Source organism: Passer domesticus, chromosome 13, assembly GCF_036417665.1.
Source record: "Passer domesticus isolate bPasDom1 chromosome 13, bPasDom1.hap1, whole genome shotgun sequence".
In the NCBI taxonomy this organism is placed as follows: Eukaryota; Metazoa; Chordata; class Aves; order Passeriformes; family Passeridae; genus Passer; species Passer domesticus.
In genome coordinates, this window is record NC_087486.1 from 11,325,478 (window position 1) to 11,341,415 (window position 15,938).

The 15,938-nt window shown below is 37.3% G+C and overlaps 1 protein-coding gene across 6 annotated transcripts in view; it reads right to left on the reverse strand.

Moving 5' to 3' along the window:
* The window catches only part of GABRB2 (gamma-aminobutyric acid type A receptor subunit beta2), a 143,265-nt gene that overhangs the window by 60,327 nt on the left and 67,000 nt on the right, over nucleotides 1-15,938 (reverse strand). For all 6 annotated transcript variants that reach the window (XM_064387372.1, XM_064387371.1, XM_064387374.1 and 3 more), the window contains one exon: nucleotides 7,908-7,990. In XM_064387372.1, coding sequence (XP_064243442.1) covers nucleotides 7,908-7,990 — 83 coding nt within the window. The remainder of the gene's footprint in view (nucleotides 1-7,907; nucleotides 7,991-15,938) is intronic.

Genomic DNA, 15,938 nt, shown 5'->3' on the forward strand with positions numbered 1-15,938 from the left:
ATGGTAATTTTTAACTTTGCCAAAGCTGCTTCTAATTCAATTTCTTTGTTATTCCACCAAAGTAAAATAATGGTTCCTAGACTTGTCTACTTGGAAGGTCAACCCTTCCTCAACCCAAATCTAATGTCATAATCAAAACTAAAGATGATCTTACTACTCACTCTGGCTTCTACTTGATGAAACAAAACCAATTAAATTGTTTTCCTGTTCATTGACCAATGATGCAAAATTCTGCATTTGGGCATCAGTAAGAAAAAGTAAAGAAAACTCGGAGTTTGGAAAAAACCAAAACTAAATCACCCAAACAAAAATATCACAACCCTGCTGGAGAATACAGCTATTTCTTTTCTTTAAGAAGAGCTACTGAAGAAGGTTAAGGTCATATTTCAGGGATCAATCTCCAATTCCTATTCTAGAAACTTAGAACAAATGGACAAGTATCAGTGACCCAAATACAGAGCACACTGACCAGTCTGGTGGTTTGGCTTTCTCCTCAAGCAGCAAATTGAATTCTTGTCAGAGAAGGAACCTAATGAGCATTGCCACATCTCGCCCCAGCCCAACTGCGCTGTCCATGGGGACAAGGACCTTTGCCAGGGTGGGTAAGAGCTGATCCCATTTTGGTTGTTGTTGTTTTGTAAACAGGCCAAAATTCCTAGTCAAATTTCATCTGAATCCACAGTTCTGCAGTGACTCCAATATTCATTTTCATTCTTCCCCCACTGAAGTAATTCAGCATGAGCTGAAGAGCCTTAGCAAGAGCACTGGCATTAACTGTTTGAGTTGCTGCTATCAATGACCAAGGGTAAATACAGACTAGACTGACAACAGACTCAAGTATCCTCCTGCCCCTAGATGTTTTGAAAACTAACCTTAAAAAAATTGAATTCATTCTTTAATGTAATTGATGAACAAAAGATATTGTAGTTATAGCTAGGGAAAAAGCCCTTTATCTTAGGAAATAAAATGACCGTAGAAACATATTTTACTTCTTTTCACAGGTGTGTGATCACTGTGTGACAGTCACAGTTTGCACTGTCTTGTAAAGCAAGAGACCTGAGGTTCAGGGATTCCAGCACCTGAAAAATATTACTATTTCATAAAAGCTGTTTATGTTGAAGAAATTATTTCATTTTGAAAAAGACAATGGACTGCTCAAGTAACCAGACACCATGAAGAATGAGCCATTATTAGGTTTCAGTACCACCTCCATCCCTTTCAATGGTCTAAAAAAAATTTAAAAGAAGACCTAACCACATGTGCCCTGCAAAGAAAATACTAAAACAAAGTATAATGTCAGATCATATCCTACACACTGGTAAGGTATGTAACAAAATCACATGAATTTTCCAACAGCACTTATAAATACTTATTTTTCTTGAAGAAGTCTCCACTTACAAGGCATCTGAAAGGAATACTAGAGCTAGAGAAAAAAATTTGCCTAAAGTGCAACATTTTATAACTGAGATCCTAAAAATAAAACAAACAAAGAAAGGTGAATATTTACCTTGTAAAATTCATACTTTCTCAAAACAGGACTGTAAAGTAGTAAGCCATCAGCTTTCCATACTTCCACATAATTTATCTGATATAAGATTATCAGAGCTTTTGTTAGAAATATATTCTTTCTTTTGGAAATTATCTTTCTGGACAAGAGATGCCTTCCTGGACATGTAATTTTTTCCTCAAACCTTAGCAAATATATTTCATACTTTCTGAATGGGGACTTTTTAAAAAGGGCCCTTTTTGTTTCCAATAATCCCATGATAAAATGCAGGGTTATTTGCAATAAGGAAAAACTTTCTCTTGTTCAAATCGAATATAAAAGGCAAAATACATTAAAGGTTTTTAAACCATTTTCATTTTGTTTGTCTTTTTGATTATACATGTTCTCCATATTCAACTACAGAATGAGAAGAAAAGAAAAAAAGGCACTTAAAATTATTAATTTCTCTGTGGAAATCTGTGTTGTCGGTCTGGGGCTGACAGGCACGTATTAGATATTTGTATACTGCATTCCCTTTTAGATTTAACTCCAAGTAGCTCAAAAGCATTAAGAGTCTGTTGCAGAGCTCCTGTGCGATTCTTTCTTCATTTGCAAACAGTACATCACCTTGTTAGTGCTATGAGAACTCCCAGGATGCAGAGGCTGCTGCAAAGATGTACTGAGATATAATGAAAAAAGGAAAATACTTCCCTCTTGCCTTCCTACAGGGTAATAAATCTTGGTGTTATTTGAGCTCCAGCCTGAAAGCCCAACCCCCAGCTGGGTGTGGGGGTGTGTGTTATCAAACCCTATAAACTCTGGTTCCCTTGTACACAGCCCACCCTGATCATATGCACTGATGGTGAGTCTGAATTTCCTTCCCCTCTTCAGGCGACACAGAAGAATCATCTACTGCTGGGGATTATTTTAGCTCTTCCTGAATCATCCTATCTCCACACTGAAGAGGAGTCAAGGATTTCCTGTTCATTTTCAGTGTGCTTTATGCCACTGAAATTATACCTTTTCTCTTCTCAGCATGCTTGAGATAAAATTACTGAGGACAAATAAAGAACTAAGTACCTGTCCCAAGGAAGCCACACTAGAAGCTGATGGTGTTAAAATGGCAACAGACATAGATGGAATTCATCACTGTTTGTTAAACAACCCATGTCTCTCCTCCACACACAATGCTGTACAGGCTGAATTGGCACAGAATCCAAATTAGGAAATCTGAATATGGAGATGATGAATGAGATGAAAAACAGGGCACTTTGATAAGACCACCTTCTGCTGATAGAGGAATATCCTCTCTGCAAGGGCCATGATGCAAAACAGACTCAGCTGAAGAGACAAAGGGGATGGAATACACATTAAGTTTGATAAAAAGAAGAAAAAAATTTGACAACTTTTAAAATTCTAGCTGTCAGTGGCCCAGGAGTCATGCGTTTAGCTTTCCATTTGCTGTGCAATTGTTGGCAGTCAGGTGTTGCCATGGTATCCTCCTGTGCTGAACACCCCACTGCTGGGGACCGGCAGCTCCTTGCCTGGCATCAAACCCATTCGCCTCTAACCCAGAAAAGCCCTGCCTGGTCAGCTCCTGGAGTTCTACCATTTGTCCCGTGTGACCTGATTACAGCTTTGATCGATGGCCAGAGCTGCCATCTGCAAAGTACTCAAAGCTCCAGCAAAAGGCTGCTTTGATTTCTTTTCAGCGCCTTAAAAGTACTCATAAAGTCACCTTGAGCACACAAAGATGACTTCTCTTTCTCTTGTTGATGAGATTTCACAGATGATCTGATTAGAAAGTGTTTGCTACTGGGCTGCACTGCCACGGGCAGGAATGATACTCTTTTGACTCTGTTTCTGGCTTTTTCCTGATTCTCTTACTAAATGGAGGTTTTTAACCTAGTGTGATTCTCTGGTGGTTTTGTCATGAAGTAGAAAAAAATTCTAATGATTTGTACTTCGAACACCTCAGGCTTTCACATAAACGAAATGTCCTGAAAACAATTATGTCTCATTCATCAGCAAAGCATTCCCCCTGCCTGTCTGTGAGTGCTTTTCCCTGATCAGTACAGCCACATGGGGAGCTCGCTGTCTGCTAAGGGCTTGGATGTGCTGCCTTAATGCCACACACCATGGAAAGTGCTTCTGAGGAGAAACTCAGTACATTCTTGTTTGTTCCACAGCAACAAAGAAATGGAAAAAAAACCCCAACCCACTGTCACAAGGCAGATTCTGAATTTTACCTCAGTATAACATAAATATAGCCAGGCCTAACACATTATGAAACAAGATAAAAATAAACTTTTGTCTTTATGTGGTACCACATAATTGAAATGGACAAAGGTCCAGATGTACCACATGAATCTTGAATAATTGTGTTTAAAAATATTCAAAAGAATCACAATAATTTATTTTAGGCTGAGGATGTGGAATATGATATCTTATTAGTTTATAGGAATATGAAGTATTCATCAAATTGTCTTGTACTTCTTATTGCCTTTGAGGTCTCACTAGTCTTTTGGATGATTAGCTGCGACATTCCTCTCAACAGTTACAATTCCAGAGAGGCAGGAAAAAGCAGAGAAATAAAATCATTCCCAAGAATCATCAGAAACTCAGCAATACAAACTGCAGTGGCAGAGGTAGGGTGCAAAACAGACAGGTATTTACTGAGTCAAGTCAATATTCAACTAAAAAAGAAAAAACTCTGTTTCCTGCAAGTTGGGAGACTAAAAAATGAATATATAGGAAAATTGGTTTCCCTCTGGTATTATTACCCTGCTGTTCAGTATCTTGGAGAATAACAAAAGAAAGGGAGAAGTAGAACAGCTCAGAGTAAGCCCCCTTGGACATGACAGCCCACAGGTTTAGAAGCATCTTAGCAAAACAATATTCAACAAGCTTCTGCTTTTAAAGGACCTCAGAGTGTAGCTATTTATATGTGAAAAAAACCACAGGATTTCATTTCTCAAAACTGACACGTTTTCGACTAATGGAGAATAGTCCTCTCTTACACTTCCAGCATCTCACTAAGACTGCCCTTAAAAATGTTCTCTTGCATCTTAATAGATGATATCACCCCCTTTATATCATGTTTCATATTTTATATACAACTCTTTTGCACAAGAATTTCTAATTTGCAAATTAATCTATATTTTTGCAAATCTAGGCTAACAAAAACTTGATTTTGGCCACAAATATCAGTAAACACAATGACATGAAGGAAAAAAATAGCCCAGGTATTTCACAAGGCCTTCAACTCTGGCAACAGTAAGAGGATGAGGGGAGTAAGGAAGAAGGAAGGAAAGAAAGAGAATGGAAGGACTTTAGAGACATTAATATGTATTGAAACAGAATAAAAATACCATTACAACTCAAATGACCTGGCTTGACAATAACAAATTTTAAACAATGCATAACTGAACTGGATTTCCTAGAGGTATTTGCTATTAGACTAACTAAGAAAAGACAATTAGTAAAGATATGTAAAAGATGTGTGGAAATTGCACTGCACTGAAAGGTCATGCTCAATACAGAGAATGACTGTAAGGAAAGCTCTTCCCTCTTGACATTAATATTCTTTAGTATTTGTGTGTTGATGAAATTTCTAATGAAACAAAATCAGCAGGCATTGTCAGGACCAAGGATGATCAGAACAAATATAACAAGGACTGGATAACCTTGAGGACTGTAGCAATATTAAGAACACTGATTTATGTGAACAGTGTTATGAAATGCCAAGTCATGTGTTCTTAGCATTATGCAAAAAAATTCTTCAAAAAGCCAGCAAGAACCCACTGCTGGAAAATGAGTGAGGAAGGGAAAGACCTTACTGTACTGTTCCAGAAAGGACTCTCCTGTGATATGCACTTGTGAAGAAGGCAGAGGTGGCTCTTTGAAGAAAGGCAGGATTAATGCCATAGTGTAATACAGATTTCATCTGGGACACTGTTCATGGTACTAATTATTCCTGATGAAGAACTAATGCCAGTTCTGCATTTCTCTTAACATGCTCCTGCATGAGAAAGCTAAAAAAGACTGGAATATTCAGTTTAATGAAATGAAGTCTGAGAAACTGCAAGTGTTTTCATTAAATGTGTTATGAAGGTCCCAGTAGGGCCAGAGAAGACACCGAATTAAAAAAAAAGAAATTGTGGGCCTAAGCAGTGAGTATTAATTTCATGCTTTCATAGGCATGAAAAGACCTGGGGTAGGAATTCATAGAATATCTAACTACTACGAGAAAGCAGTGGTGAAACAGGCATCCAAGAGGATCAGAAGGGCAAGAAACCAACCTTCTTCAGGCATGCAGCTTAAGCACTTTTTAGAAGTGATTATGACTTCAGCACCTGCATTGAATGACTTGGAAAGTGACTTTCAATCTTATTCATCCTACCCATCTACCTACCAGCACTTTTGCCTTAAGTGATTCATGAAGAGTAGACACACAGGTTTTCATCAGGACAGAATGATTGTTTATGAAGACCAATCATTTTCTAAAGCAGTGTGAAACAAGGTTTCACAAGTTCAAAACACAGGTCAAGTGTTACTTTATCCACATTCTTTAGTGGACTTTATTATTACAATGACAGACAGGCTGGCTACCCTTAGTATCCTGATTTAAATCCATTTTACCTTTGTGATGCTGCAACAGAGCTCACAAATCCACACATGACCTCTGCTCCAGGCATCCCAACTTCTATGGTAAATTCAACTTCTACCCTTTCTATGATAAAATGAGCATTAAGTTTTCATACTGAGTGGAACAATTTTGAGCACTCAATACCTCAGTTTTTAGGATTGTTTCTTGAAAGATAAGTGACTTGAATCAAACCTCTACTCTAAATCAGATAAAAGGGAAATTTCAATTTACAAGTCCCATATTCTAAGTCTGAATGAGAACAAGTGCTCTCACTGAAAAGCAGAGACACAACTTAATTTTGTGCTTTGCCCAAGGACTGACCTGACAGAAATTTCCTGGGAACATTTTCCAGAGCAGGTTGTGAAAGGATGAAAGGAGAGATATCTACTTTGTGAATCCCAATAAGACTTAGTCATCTCAGCAACGCAGAGATGGCAAGACCTTGTTGGCCATTTAAACAATGCTGTAAACAGAGAGAAGGGATTTCCTCTGACTCTCTAGCTTCTCACCTTACACACACAATTGGAAAATAGGAAAATACCAGGTCCTTGCTACAAGTACAATTAAAAGACACTGTCACAGCAAAAATTTTCTCAAAAAAAAAATCTCTGTAAGCCTGAATTATGCCAATAGATTTCTCATACATTATAATTACCTAATATATATACTACCTATATGCTGGTTGCAGGTACAAGATCCTGAATCAAATGCTATCAATGGAAATTGTACACAGAACTACAAAAAACCCCAAACAAACCACATTTTATCCACTCTCAGTGCAGAGTCCACCATTACATTTGCTGCCTGTGAATATCAGTACACAGAATTTTAATTATAGTCTCAACTCTGCTTACATATGCATGGAAATTATTTCAGGCAACAGTGTCACAAGAATTTTAGCATATCTGTAAATTCCAATAAGATGAATGAAATCTGGACACAAATGTAAAGCATATTCTTAAATGCTTCCTCAAACAGAAGTTCAGCCACATCGAGTTCTTACCAGACTGTAGCAGAAATTAAGCACAGAAATTGCACATATTTCATAATACAGAACTTATTTTAAAAATGCACATACTTGTGTACTGTATATTAAAATGTTACATTAATCTTGAAAGTTTTTATATAATCTTAATTAGGGTGTTAAATAACATGCTTGCAATATTGTCACTATAAAAGTGATCATGAATTTTTTTCAGAGATGAGAGATTTTACTTGACGAGTTTTATCTACATAAGTTCAATAGACACCAGCCATTAAATCAGTGTATATATAAACAGACTGTTTACATGCTTTGAAAGTTTAACTAGAGCACAGTGGTTAGGAAAAAAACCCACAAACCACCTATTTCAAGGACAATTCTAACCTCTTGCATTCATTTATAAATGGAAACAAGCTGCTACACAGTTCAGCAGTAAAGGAGGATAAAGAACTGATATAATCCTTGTGCTCCTCATATGAACTCCAACAAGGCATTTCAATGAGACTTTTAAAGCTGTAAATTGTCTATAAAAACACAGAATAACTTTTGCTAATCCTTGTGCCACAAATTACTAATCCATCTGGAAAGCTATTTTTTGCTTTTGTTTACAAGGATCTAAACATCATCAGACAGAAAGACAACTGGGTTAGTAGCATGTAAAAAAAAAAAAAAAAAAAAACAAACTAAAAAAACCACCCCTGAATGCAAAACATGAAAAAACCAGAACTCAACAGAAATAAAAACTCCCAAGCAGTTGAGCACGAATAAGTAGGATTTGCAGAAGTACTTACAGCTTTCAATCTCCAGCGTGCAGTTCTGCTCATCCAGCGGATATCTCCGCAGGTCCATCATGCAAGCAGCTGTTGTTGTAATTCTGGGGAGGAAGGAGAAGAGTTTGTTAATGTGCCTCATTTCAATGTTTCCTCGATCACACTTTGCTGAAAGAAGAAACTGTATTTCTGCAGAGCTGATGCTCTGCCTGGGTGCCATGCCTGCTGCTGGCTGGGCACCAGGGCTGTCCCAGGGAGGCTCTCCCAGCACAGCTTCCCCTCGATGGGTATCTTCTGCTGTGTGCTAAGGACAGCTGACTGGCCAAAGCACTGGGGAACCTGCTTCCACACCACGACAAAAATGAGAGCATTGGGCAGCAGACATTTGTACAAAGCTTTCTTCAAGCTGAAAGGCTGACCAAATGAATGAGCTCAAACTGTAAAATCCAAGATGATGAGCTCCACAGTGGGACCCAGGGTGGACCAGATGGAGTACCTACAGCACGTGTAGACACTAAGACACTACAGGATCAATGTCTTGCCAAGGTATTAATGAGAGATTGGGTGACCAACAGTTTTCTTCTCAACTTCCTGTGCCATGTATGAGGTTTACTATTGGCCTTTCATAGTAGATATTTAGAATGTTCAATAAGAGTTCGAAATTTATTGTAAATTCTCTGTTCTGATAAAAAGACTTCAGAGAACTCTTTCATTTGACAGATCTTATTATTTCTCCTCCAATACCTAAAAAGTGTTCATTAGTGGCAGAAAATTACAGGTTGCCTGGTTAAAATTCACTCAAAATTGACTGTAGCAACTATTTCTGAAGGCATTTAAGAACCTTCATAAGTAAGATCACTGTCCTATCCTATTGGTCTCTTGGAGAAAAGGAACATCTTTTGGTACCAAGTTCTTTCTTCATTCCATATAGGCCTACTCATAGAATTGCTTTGGAAAATATAATAGTTTTAATCAGTGTGTGTTACCAGAAATGCTTCACAAGAAAGCTTTTTGGAGTGGAACAAAAGCATGGGGAAAAGGCTCCTTTGGTGCCTCTCAGTGAAAGCCTTCCAGCTTTTGACAAAATCAGACTACTGAGGAAATGCAAATGCAAATGGAGCAAGAAGTAGCACATATGGGTAAAAAAACCTCTTGGCAGTTAATAGTTGGTTCCTTATTTTTAAATTTAAAGAAAAATCAATGAAATTGTCCTGTTCCAGTATTAATATAAGATTGATTATTTTGGGGAAATCTTCAAGAAAGGTATAGTGAGACCAGAAAAAAAAATTACAGCTCATGCTTTTTTGTTGGGTTATGTTTGGGTTTTTTGTGGGGAGGTTTGTTTTGATTTCCTCACTGCTTCTATACTTACCTGTATATTATAGTCAGGATTTTACAAGGGTTTCAGTAGTTCACAGAGGAAAAGGCAGAGCACAGACTTACAGCCAAGGTAAGTCAACCTGGTTGACTACTAAGTCTTCTCAGAGCTTTCTCTGCACTAAACACTTCTTTCTAGAGTCTACCAGATCCAAGGGTTCCACTCAGAGACAACCCCCAGCCCATGCTACCCTCTGCAAAGTGTCTGTCCCCACCGATGGAGTGGAGAACTCACAATTCTCACACATTTCCAGAGGATTTTTTGGTACAAAAAACCGAGAGGGGCCAAAGGCTGCACACAGTTGGGATAAAAGCTCTGTAGGGAACATCAGGAAATCTTTAAAGGACACAATGCCCTGCACCTCACTAGGAAGTAAAGGGGGGGAAAGTGACATGGTAAGGAAAATGATTTGTAGAGCAGGGATTTAATCAAGTCAAAACAGAAGTTTTGAATAATGTATTAAATTCAACTTGCTTGTTCCTTCCTATCCATAATGCAAATCCATTGAAATAAAATCAGTAGCCTGTCCTTTCCTCTCCTCTTACCTCCCTCATATTTTTAGCCTGGCTTCTCACATTTATAGTAAAGTAGAAAAAGTTCTCTTTCATCTTCATAATTAATTAAACAGCAAAACTACCTTTAGATAATTCTTGGTGGTTCACAATTCATGGTGATTAGCTAAATCAATTTACTAAAGCAACAGAGTGCAAGAATTACCACCTTGGAATACTTTTAAAGGCAAGAGACATGACCCACACCTCAGACAGAGGAAGAAACAGCAGTTCATTTTAGAAGTTGGGAACACTTGAAACAGGCCCAAAGCCTCTCCCCCAGAGCAGAGCTGTTTCAATTTTCACAGCAGGATTAAAAGTATTTTTATACAGTCTGTACTAGTGCAAAAAATATAACATTGTGTTTTGCATAATGTAACCTTGAGAACAAACAGTGAAAAAGTAAAAGCTTTTAAAAAACAACACTGTGACTCAAGGCACTGCAGTCATTAGGGATGATGCACAATAACAGGACTCAGAGAGGCACCACATGAAATGAAACACATCACAGAACTGTCTCTCTCATACACTCATCTTTTCATCTGTTGCTGAAGAAAGAGAAACCTTGTGATATTTTATGATGCCTAACAATGAAAATGAGTTTTCATCTTCCTCTTTTATGAACTATAGTTTGAACGTAGACTGATTATGAAGCACAAAAAAATATGCAAACCCTGAAGCACCACTAAACTGACTAAATAAAGTATTATGAAGTAGACCTAGGTTAAAACAAGCACAGCTACACTGCAGAAAATCTGCACCACAACTGACTTGCAAGGAAAGTAAAGGTTGCTGTCAGTAATTCAAAATAATTCAGATAAACTGAGAAAGATGAAAATCTGCTTACCTTGGAGGGTTTGGGATTCAAATAAGAGTCAGAAATTCTCACTACTTCTTTAAGAGGCCAAATGTGAAGGTCATAAAGAACTTTTAAACATTTCCAAACTTAAAGTGAGGCAGAAAATAAAACCCATATTATAATACTATCCCAGAAGTACTAGTAGGTCTTATTTTTCAGTTCTATGCAGGGAACAGTTTTTCAAAATCCTATAAATTTTGCTTTTCTGACAAGTTCAAATATGATTTGAAATCCAAAATAGCAACTTAAACAGTTCTGACATCACTAGTGAAGAAAAAAGAGCACTGGAAGACAGGAGAGCAATGCTAATGCCATGTGGAGATGGACAGAATCCAATTCCCTCTTGGAGCTGCAATGGCTTTGCAAAGCTGTGGAGAATAAGCAGTAAGAGAAACTTATCCCTGCTCTGGAAGGAAGCAGCCCTGACCTGTAATTACAGGTTTACAGATACACAGGAACGATGAGCAAGAGGGTGACAAATTCAGATAGCTCTCCTGAGTAGAGTGGTAGTGCAAGAACTCTGTCACATCCTCCTCTCCTGTTCTAGCTCTTACAGACCAGGATCCTGTGGACTCAAAGAAAAAGCTGAAGCCCAGGAGGAAAACACAAAAACTAATTCTTTCTCTAAATGTATGCACACATATACTGTTGAAAGCAGAGTGAAATTGTGCTTCAGCTTTGTGTATCTGTAAGCTGACTGACTCCCCATCAACACCAGGAGCAATCCAAAGAACTCACAGGGACAAGAGACTCAATCTCTTTATTGGGATTTTATAAGAATTCTCTGTGTGTGGTTAAAGAGAGTCAGAAACTCTCTAAATGAGTTACTGAAATAATTTACTGTAGCTAAACCCACTCTTCACCTTTGCTTCTTGGAAAAAGTCGTCGTGCATGACAGTTGGAAATGCCTGTGACAGCAGCAGCCAGCAGAACCAATTTTAAATACCCGGAAATTCTGGGAACAGAACATCAGGGGGATAAATCTCTCTCCTGGATGATAACACTGGATTTAAACATATGTCAAGATTGATATACATTCTAACAGAGCTACTTTTAAATAAAATAAATTTATTGCTAATTAGAGAGTTCACAGAATTTTTCTCGTTTATTTACAGAAAATAAAAGTTTCCCTTGTGTGATCATAGGTAAAGAGTTGGCTGTAGGTAACTCCAAACAATAATGACGTTTCTAAAAGTTCAACATTAAATCTAAAAATTCAGCTACTGAATTTTTCAACTATAAATCAGCTATAAACTTTCAACTGTACACAGCATATAGAGTCTCAGTGTAGTTTTATCGGAAAAGAACAGCTTTTTTATTGATGTTGATGTCTCTATTTGAGATGAAACAATATGCACATGCTACCTAGAATCTGTAATATGCTCTCCTCCAACACCACTGCTCACCATTTCCTGAGTATTCCAACCTAAGTGTCAACAGCTCACTTTTCTTACTCCATTTAGAAGTAATGACATGTAGAAATTTCCCTCTTGATTCTGTAGTGTGCAATCCTGAGACAGTAAGGTGTTCTCTGAAAGCACTAAGTATATTTGTCAAAGCTGAAAGGCACAACCATAATGCAAATACAAAGAATAAGAAAGGATATTATAGTAAAGCATTATCTAAATGTAATACAAGAGAGGAAAAAACTTTTGCAGTTGATATAACACAGGGAATCAGAACCCAGACAGAAACTTTGACCTCATTAAGTTTTGTTGTTGCTGAGATTATTGGTAAAAGAAACATACCAGACTTTTTTAAGGAAACTAAAATCTAAATGCCTCTGATCTTTCTTGGGAAGATGTTCTGCATTTTTCTGCTGAAGTGCAGCCTATTATGCCATCTGCATGCCAGAAGGGAAGAGTCACGGAAAACCAGAGAACTGAGCTCTTATTTCATGGTAAAAGAATTCTGTCACAGAAGAAACAGAATCTTGCTGCAGGGTTCCATTCCATCTTCTGCTATATGCTATACATGTAGCTCTATAAATTTTTCTTTAAGTGAGATAGCTTCTCCTACTATCCTGTCACTGTGTCCAAAATTCAGCCATAACACCATTGTAATTTAAGTCCTTGCAAAAAACACACATTACACTGCAGTAAAATCTTCTGCTACAATAACCTCAACTTTAGACTGAATTCATTCGAACTTTTCTCTGAAGTAATAGGTTCTTCTCCAGAAAATAACACCTACATAAAATGGCAGAAAAGCTCAGAGGAGCACTTCATAATTTTAATATTTTATCACTGAGAAATGTATCCTTGTCTTTCAGCATTCACTTCACTTCTCCCTTTCAAAAGAAATAAATAAAAGGGAGTATGCTAAAATACTACAGGACTTAGAGAAAATGAAACAACATGAGTATGATCAGTAGTATGAAACAAGCAACCTTGGAATAAAGAGTTATACATCTTCTCCACTTATCCAGCGTTTATTGTCCTTTTGCTTTACTAACCATCACTGAAAACACAAAAGTCTTACTTTCAAATATTTCACAAAACATGTTTCTTATTCTGGTTGGGAAAATTACATGTCTACTTCACTCAATGTCAGCATTGAAATAAAAAGTGCATTATTTCACTTCCTTTCTCTTAAAAATTAATATTACCATCCAAGTCACACTGTATAAAATAAATCATATATACAAAACATTTTTAAACCAGTTTTTCTGATATTATACTTCTTTAAATACAGACCCTCAAACTAGGGAAGAGAGCTAGAACTTTTCAAGGGGACACATGAATTTAGTGGGTTTTTAATCGGTTCTCACCACCTAAAATAACGTGCTTAGCTCTAACAAGTATATTGCACCCTAAATGTACCCTATCCTAACAATTTTTATTGCTGACACAACCTGCACCTCCCTCTGTTAGTGAGGAGCTTATGCTCTGGATAATGAGCTCACACAGAAACTCCAGCCACGTGATATGCTCTTAATCCATGGTTTCCGTGTATTTGATTTATCAGATGTATTTGATGTATCAGATTCCAGGAAACTGAGTGGAAGGTATTTTCACTGTTCTGGAGGAAAAATGTTCTACTTGAGTTAAAAACCAATGTGAAAGTCAAACTAATCTTCAGTAGGAAGTTTTATGGCTGCAGCTTATTTAGTAATTCTTACAGAAGTAGTAAGATAAGAGCCCAAAACTCGCATTCCTCTGGCTTTTGTGAGTCAGACAGCTCATTTCCCACAGGAAAACGTCAATAGAAACCATAAAGACAAGTGGAGTTTTAATAAGCAGAATTACTCCCAGATCTAAAAAGGTGGGAAAATCAGTAAAAAACCCTATGGCACAGACCAGAAATTAAGTTGCTTACAACAACCTTTACAATAAAGCAGTAACCCATGCCATTCTTACAAAACACTGAAACAAAAGAAAAATGAACTCTCCCTGTCCTCAAACAGGAGTCACACCTTAAAAACAATCAAACAGGGAGACAGTTAAGAGTCAGCATGAAGATGAGCTGCAAGAAGCACAATAGAATACCAGACACATGTTTTTACTACCTAGCTCAATTTTTATTAGAAATTTTTATCCAACACAGACTGGAATGCAAAGAGTTGCACTGCCTCTGTGTAGGATTTCTATGACACCCTTTACTCTCTATGCCTTTTCCCCAATAAGGCAATTCTCTATGTACCTTTGCATTTCTAGCAAAAAAGGAAAGCTCACAAATATTTCCTCTCCTCTGCTCTGAAAGGACTTCACCAGAACTAGTAATGAAGTGTTTGCTCAGCTTTTCATAATATCTTTCTCTATTTTCTGTTGATAGACAACCTGACCTTCCCTAAAATGCATCAGAAACTATTTCAGTAGCATGTCAAAGTGACATGGTACACATAACCATGATTTGCTCACCACAGTAGAGAATGAGTAAGGGAAATATCCTCCTCCAAGCACATCCACAACTACATCATTATGTGTTAACCCTGCTGTCTTGCAGTTACCACCATTGCCCAAGATGTCTTGAGTGCCCCAGTTACTGAAATTTTCTAGAGAACACTGCACCAGACCACCTCTATCCACAACCAAGTCTTATAAAAATGTAGATTTTTTAAAATATTATTTTTTAATTTTTTTTTTGGTTCTGCTTTTTCTGATGTCAAAGAGGTCCTTGCTCCATGAATAGGTCTCAAATCAAACTGCCATTGACCAGATACTCAGTTTAAAAAAAAACAGCATGCCAAGCAATCTCCCAAAGCAAGAGCCACAGATCTGTGTCCCAGGAAAACACATCCTGATCAACCTCACTCCCTGCAGCTGGAATGTGCTCCCTCCTTTCCACAAAGTGCTCTTGCAAAACGCATCTCCACACTTACCTCTGGTAACACATCCTCTTTCATTCTCTGAGAGGTAAGCCACTATCAAGCAGCTGTAGAAAAGAATTTTATTTTTAAAAAGATTTCTCATGAGAGCTGCTAAGCCCATCAGAAGGAGAATGATGTACCCAAAATCTCCCCTGTGCCCTTATGCATCTTAGAGGCTTAAAACAGTGCCACAAGCAAAAAAGAGAATGAGAAACTGTCCTGTTTTGGCCTGCTATTGCACAGGCTGATTAAGTCTCCTGTAATCATTCAGTAAAATAACCCAAATACCTTTGCAACTGACTATTGTCATAAGATCAATATCTCTAGCTTTGTAAATAAATATTTCAGCTTATTTCTGATATTTAGGGCAGAGTAAGAAACACATATCCAAATATGTAATTTTACCCTCCTGACATTCTTTCAAATATCACTACAATATCAACTGTCAATAAAGGCAGAACACAAACAAATAACACAAATGATCTCAAAGCTCCAACGCATCTGAAAGCCCTCAGACTATGTCTACTGTGCTAATGCTTTACACTATCATTGGCTAGATTAGCACACTGACACTAATAGCTCAGTTTGCTCCTCATTTTATTGAATGACCATTATTTGTAGTTAGTAGGTCATAATTCTTCATCCCCCTGTGGCAATAAGGAGATGGGGATGGTGAAGTGCATGGGTTGCTTGTGATGCCCACGGATTTTTTAAAACAAAAAAAGTCTGCAGTGCACAAAAATGTGTGTATAAATATACATGAGATACATATATGTATGCATATATTATATATAATATATGTATACATATATTTATATATAATGAGATATATAGATAATACACACATACATATATATACACACATACATATATATTTCATTGCTACTAGTAAAATAGAAAGTAATATAAGGGTGATTCTACTTCAGTGAGAATGAGACTGTCCATACATTTATCT